The 6715-nt window shown below is 67.8% G+C and overlaps 1 protein-coding gene across 1 annotated transcript in view; it reads right to left on the bottom strand.

The window, feature by feature from the left end:
* Nucleotides 1–5236: 5236 nt before the first annotated feature.
* The window catches only part of CAPN15 (calpain 15), an 8343-nt gene continuing 6864 nt past the window's right edge, over nt 5237–6715 (bottom strand). Inside the window, exon 11 of the mRNA XM_004373129.2 lies at nt 5237–6365. Within this exon, the coding sequence (XP_004373186.1) occupies nt 6188–6365 (178 nt within the window). The 3' untranslated portion in view covers nt 5237–6187. The remainder of the gene's footprint in view (nt 6366–6715) is intronic.

Genomic DNA, 6715 nt, shown 5'->3' with positions numbered 1-6715 from the left:
TCTCCGCCGCCCGCCGCGACCCCGACCGCCAGGACCCGCACGGCTCGGGCTGTCGGGCGGAAACGGACCCCGCAGGGGAAACTGAGGCCCGGCGATGGGGGCGGAACCCCGTGGCCCTTCGGTCACTCACGCTGCTGCGACCCCTGAAGCCTCCACCACCGGCTGGTACCCCGACCCCGGCTAGCGCCCACCGAAGTTAGCGGCAGGAGCGGCCGCGCGTGCGCCTGGGCGCCGGCTCTGGGGAGGAGACGACCTCCGACGGGAGGGGCGGGAGCGGACACCCCACTCTCCCCACGCCTCGCCCGCCCGCCGCCCCTTCGCCTCTCGCGCCCCTCATGCGCACTCACCGCCCGCGCGCGCGCGGACTGGCGGCGTAGCCCTCCCTGGACAGGCTTCTGGCCGAGCAGTGCGGAGTCCGGAGCGGCAGGTGTGTGGCCGAGAAGGGCGCCCGCGCCGCCCCCGCTCCCGTAGCCTGCAGGCTGCCGCGGGGGTGCGCAGAGGCGCGGGTCTCCCGGGTCCCCGCGCGGTGACGAGTGTCAGCGGCGGGCACGGGGGAGAGGGGCCGTCAGCAGGTATCCGTCAGGTCACCCGGCCCCTGACAGCCGCCCACCGGGGACCAGGGCCTGGAGGCTGAGCCCGGGGACAGGGGAGGGGCCGCAGGGGCCAAAGCCGGCCCAGAAGGAGACCGGCCAGCAGAATCCAGCTCCCGACTGAGACGCCCAGGAGGTGCAGCAGGCTCCTTCCTGCCGCTCTCCCATCCATCGAGCCTGCCCTCCCTGCTTTTGCTCTTCTGGAGACGGGGGCTGAAGGGATTGCCCCGCCCGGCACCCCAGCCCCATGATGGCCACCAGCTCAGGCGGTCACCACGCGCTCACCCCTTCTGGAAGCATCACCCCGATCCTTGGTCCCGGCTCCCTTGGGAGGTGCTGTGACCTGCAGAACCCCGCCCCCCACATCCCTTCTGGGAGGACCTTGACGGGTGAGGGGAGGGCCAGGAGGGGCCTGGACGTCCCTGCACACACTGTATTCTTGTGGCCAGAGCTGCTCCAGACCCACCTAACCCTAACCCAGGGTCCCTGGGTGCTGGAGTACTGCTGACCTGCCTGGGGTCCTGCCCCCTGTTTGGGTCCTAGCTGAAATACCCTGGCCAGCCAGTTCTATTCTGGGGCGGCGACGGAGGCAGGGCTGGCCTCCGAGGCACCCAGGGAGTCAGCATCTGTTCCAGGGAAGAAGGTGTATGCAGAGAAGGTGTGTGATGGTGGAATGCAGGCAGAGGCACCGTCCAGGGCGAGCGTGGCCTGGAGAGCTCTGCCAGCGCCCACTTAGCTGCAGGCTTCCTGGGGTGACCCCAGCTCAGTTTGGGGGCAGGGGTGCCTTGGGGAGGAGGGCTGGCCGCTGTGGGGCTTTTGGGTGTTGTCCTTGGAATGGGGCACTAAATGGGCGTCCAGTACTTTCTTGGCCCTGTGGACCTGGCCTCGGTTTTTCTGTCTGTTCATTGGGGTAGTGGGGTGATGCCCTCCCCTCTAACGATTTTAAGCCAGGGCTGCAGTGGCTCCCAGACCGACTGCAGACCACGTTGGCTGTGGGGAGGGTCCTCCTGGGGCACTGGCCACCATGCCTGGGAGTCTGAAAGGAGCAGGGCGCTGGGGTCTAGCGGGCAGCCCAGCTTGGTGACACTGGCATGAAGGCCGAGTGCCCTTCCTGACCCTGCTGGGTGGCCACCCCTCCCCATCGGGGAGAAGTCTGTGGGCTGGGGCTGGGGAGAGTGCCACGAGCTGCCCAATGTTCAGCCTTCTCCTCGCTGTCACATAGCCTGGCCCAAATGACCATGCAGGCGGCCCCAGACCAGGGGACAGCTGGAGTGGCCTTCTTGCCAGCAGCCCTGCAAAGCATGGGGGCCAGGCAGCCAGCTCCTTCTGCCCTCAGACGTCTCTGTGCACAGCCAAGCCTGGGCCCCGCGTCCCAGGCACTGCCCAGAGAGGGCAGGGGTGGCTCAGGTCACCCTGCAGGCCTGAGGCTGACCCCTCTGAGGCTCTAGGACAGGCCTGGCTGGCACAGGAGACAGGCTGGCAGGCTGGATGGAGGCACGGATGGTGTGACACAAGGCTGGTCCGGGCGACCACAGAGCCTGAGAGAGAAGCCAGGGCACCCTATGTCCCGAAGCCTAAGAGGCATGGGTAGTGGACTTATTGCTGGGTTTCCGGGGGGGGGGGGCAGTGATGGGTGGGTGAGTGGGCCCTGAGCTTGTTCCTGGGGTCCCCAAGAGTTTGGCCACGGTGGCGGGTGTCTGGGGTTTGAGCCAGGCCAGCCGGTCTGGGCCAGGTCACCAGCGCCAGCCCCCATGGCATGCCAGAACATCTGCTCTCACAGCTGGCACACACCGTGCCCAGGGCCCCGTCCCACTTTCCTGCCAGGATGGGGCCTCGGGGCATGCAGCTGCCCACAGCTGGCTACCGAGGGTGGGTCGTGACCCCTGTGGGCCCTACCCCTGCATGTTGGGGTGTGCTTGGCCCCTAAGTGGTGACTGGGACCCCCATGGCTTTGAGACTTGGTCCTGTGCTGGCCCTAAACCCGGGGACCCCTGCCTAGCCTTGGTTGCAGCCTTTCAGCAGGGTGATAGTAGGAATTGGGATCTCTGGGTTCTTCCGCTCTGGTGGGGATCCTTGGTCTCTCCCCACAGCTGGCACCTGGGGGTTGGGACCCCACAGCCCCAGCCTCTGCCCCCGGCCATGGGACCTCTCTATCATTAACCTTCTCTGACCACAGCCGCCCATCACCTTCATTAACACTGGGACTGTGAGTGCGGGTTGGGGAGCAAGATGAGAAGCAGGGCCCAGGGAAGTGGTGGTGGGGGGGGGGCGGGGGGCTCAGTGGCTGGCCAGGGTCTTTGATGCCTAGAGGCAGGGCCTGTCTCATCCCCTCAGTGTCCGAACATGGCTGGCGCCAGGAGAGTGCAAGGGCTGGGCTGGCCGCAGCTTCGGGGGCCAGGCCTGGCTGGGCACAGCAAAGCTGGGGTCAGCTGTGTGCACAGTGACATCACCCGGCTCACATCCCCACATCCACGGACGGCTTTTCCCCCTCCGAGTGCACAGAGACCTCCTGGCCCCAGAACACAGGGCCTCCTGGATGCTGTTCCCCCTCGCCCGCCCAGGGAGGCCCCAGGGACCCTCAGGAGCGCCAGCACTGAGGGAGCCCCAGACCCAGCCTGGCTGCTGGTACCAAGGACCTGTCGTCAGGAGGGCTGGGGGCCGAGGGCTGATAGAGAGGGAGGGTCCCGATAGCATGAGGAGTGCCCAGATCCTACCTCTGGGGCTGTAGGTGCCTCTCCACCCCATCCCTGGTGCCAGCCCTCACCCTCCATTCCCAGAACACCCAAGTGGCAGGTCCCTGCACCACCTCCAGGAAGCCTGCCCTCCTCTGCCCCGCTGGTCCTACTGGGAAGAATCCCAGGACTATAAGGTCCCTGCCCAGGCCTCGTCCTCGTCAGAGAGGCAGCCCTACCCTGAGGGTCCACGCCCCCCACCAACTGCAGCGCAGCCTCCTCCCCACCTCCTAGTCCCCCCACCCCCGTGGGTTGTCACCACTCGAGGTGGGTGGGGCTGACCTAACAGCTGGTGGGAGAAGCTGAGCAGGGGCAGGGGCCTCTTGAGTCACCAGGGTGCTGGGGAGCCGGGCGGGTGGGGTGAAAGGCCCTGGCCGCCAGGCCCCACCACGTTTGAGCCGCTTCTCCTCGTCCCCCACCCCACCCGAGGCTGACAGCCACCATATGCTTGGAAAGAGGAGCCGCACTGCATCCTGCGGCCCCAGGGCCGCCTTCCTGGCCTGTCACAGACGATTTTCCCTGCCTGAGTGGCAGGCAGCGGTGGGCGGGGGCGTAGGGCATGGAGCCCTCCTCCCGGCCCAGACCCCAATGCCCCTCGGTGCCCCAACCACCGCGGGACCCTCTGCTCCCAGGGACGGTCCGGTGCGGGGCTCAGACTTCCGACCCCAGTGTCTCGCTCAATGCCCCTCCCACTCCCGTGGTGGCCATCCTGGCCAGGGACCCCGCGAGGAGGCCGTGGGCGGGTACCAGGGGCCCACGCGGGGCAGGAGGGCCGCCCAGCGCCCAGAGCTGTGTGGGGGGCAGGCTGTGCGGCCGCGGCTAATTTGTACGCTAAGTGCTTCTGACAGGGCCACTTCACAAGTGAGAACGCGGCCATCGCCTAGGAAGGCCGCGCAGCCAGAGCCAACGGGTGCCGCCACCGCGCAGGCAAAGCAGGCAGTGAGGGCAGCGGGTGGAGACGGAGGGAGGCGAGGACGGGGCTCAAGACAGGGCACAGGGCACAGCGAGTGGAGGGAGGATGCTGGGGGGACGAGAGGCAGAGGGAGGGAGGGGCCCTCACACCCGAGCTGCCGGTGTCCACTGCTGGGGGGAGTCGGGGGCTGTGATCCCCCAGCTCAGTCTGGGCCACCCTGCCTGCCAGCCTGGTCACTGGGGGGCCCCACAGCCTCCCCCACCGCCCTCTGCGAATTCGGGTCTCCGGGGGCAGCGAGCACCACCCCGACTCTGAGACCCCTTCTCGCCCTGACGCCTCACTCCAGGGCCTGTCCCAGGGCTGCGGGGGCCGGGCCAGAGGACGGAGGGTGGGCGCAGGGCCGCATGGTGGCGGCAGGCAGCGGGTGGCTGTGTGGCCGGGAGATGTGCTGTGGCAGCTCCCCCGCCGCCCGAGGCCCGCCCGGAGCGAACACTGCTGGTGTCTTTAATTGCTTTCACATTCGATCGCTGCCCCATGACAGGCTTCTTACACCGACTGGGCCGTGCTTGGACCCAGATTGCAGGGCCCCGGTTTGGGGGCACATACGACATGGGGGTGGGTGAGGGGCTGCAGGATGGGCCTGGGGCCCACAAGGGGGTGGGAACTCCCCCCCTGCCGCTGCTTCTTCCCATACCCTAATCGGCTCCAACATCAACGCAGTCCGTGGGAAAAGCTAGCACCTGGGACTGTCCCTCCACCTGCGCCCAGGATCCCAGCTCCAGGCCCTGCCCAGTGGATGGAGGTGTCTCCTCTCCTCCCAGGTATGACTGCCACACGAGGGCCCACATGGGCTGGCGGGGGGTGCTGGGCTGCCACATCCTGTCCACCATCCTGGCCCTGGCTGGGACCTGGGAATGGGCAGCCCTTCCCCGAGTCCGTCCTGAGGCTGATCCTGGCCCCACCCTGGCCCTGGAGGGCCAACAGAGACAGAGACCGCCCTTACAAAACAAAAGGTTTTATTTGGTCCATGGGAGCCTGAGTCTGGACCCCGCCCACGGGGAATCTGAACCCCTCGGGACGGGGCTGACGGTTGATAAAATAGCCTCTGTGTCAGAAGAGCCGCTGTATTTACAGGGTTAAAAATATTCACAGCTCAGAGAAAAGGAGAAAATAAAAAGGAAGCCCAAAGGGAGAGGTGCTCCTCGCCGTTCCCAGGACCAAGGCCCACAGCCCCAGGGGAGGCCGCTGGGCAGTGAGGGCCCTGAGGGGGGCAGCCCCGTAGCCAAGCTCCCTGGCGTCCCAAGTATGGGGCGGTGGGAGGGGTCCTGCCTTGCCTGCCTGGGGTGGGCTGGGCCCCGCTGCGACCCTGTCCCCGGTGGCGCGCCTGACCACACGCAGGCCACCCCCCAGTACTGCTGCCCCGTCATGGCTTTGGTCCTGAGGGGCCCAGGAATTGCATAGTGTCGCTGGAGGGGAGGCAGGACGGCCTCCCCACAGTCACCGCCCATCACCAGGCTCCTGGGATGGGTCACACCCGCCCCACTGTTCACACCAGGGTGTGGCGGGGCGGGGAGGGGCTGTCCCCTGCTGCCTCCGGGGTTCCGGGTGTCTGATCCCGGGGGAGTCCTCTGCGCTGTCGGCTGTCTCGCCCAGATGAGACCCCACCCCCGGAGGGGAGGGCAGCCAGCCTCTGAACCTGTCTCCCCAAGGCCATGGGCCAATGGGATATGTGGTCCATGGCTGGTGGCTGGGTCGAGGTATCTGCTTTGTAGCCAGGAGGCCCTGGCCAGGCTGACTGGCCCCAGGGTGAAGGCAGGTGGGGGTGGGGAGGGGCCCCACGGCTCCCCAGGGGTCCTGAGATTCGTCCCAGCGTCCTCGGCCTGGGTCTCCCTACTAAAGTGCGTGCAGGTGGGCGGGCAGGTGCAGCCCTGTCTGGGCGCAGGCCGAGGGGATCACAGTGGCCGGGGCCCGTGCAGGCCGGCAACCTCGGGCGTGAGCGGGGGGCTGTGGGTGCCCTTGGTGGCCGTCCAGTCGTTGAGGAAGGCCTGGGCTGCCTTGCGGTGCGCCAGGCGGTGTGTGATGGAGAAGCCGGCGTTGCCTTCCAGTTGGGACAGGATCACCAGGACCTGCCTGGGGAAGGGGACCGGTGAGGGCCAGGGGCCTACTTGGGCAGGGCTGAGTGTGGGGGCTGTGTGTATGTGGCCCACCTGTGTAAGGGGCTGGGTGTGTGGGGTCCACCTGTGCAGGGGCTGTGTGTGGGGGGCCCACCTGGGCAGGGGCTGTGTGTGTGTGTGGTATGTGGGGGGCCCACCTGGGCAGGGGCTGTGTGTGGGGGGCCCACCTGGGCAGGGACTGCGTGTGTGGGGTGGGCCCACCTGGGCAGGGACTGCGTGTGTGGGGTGGGCCCACCTGGGCAGGGACTGCGTGTGTGGGGTGGGCCCACCTGTGCAGGGACTGCGTGTGTGGGGTGGGCCCACCTG

The sequence above is a fragment of the Trichechus manatus genome, unplaced genomic scaffold (genome assembly GCF_000243295.1).
Source record: "Trichechus manatus latirostris isolate Lorelei unplaced genomic scaffold, TriManLat1.0 scaffold00024, whole genome shotgun sequence".
In the NCBI taxonomy this organism is placed as follows: Eukaryota; Metazoa; Chordata; class Mammalia; order Sirenia; family Trichechidae; genus Trichechus; species Trichechus manatus.
This window is presented reverse-complemented; position numbering and strand designations above follow the sequence as displayed.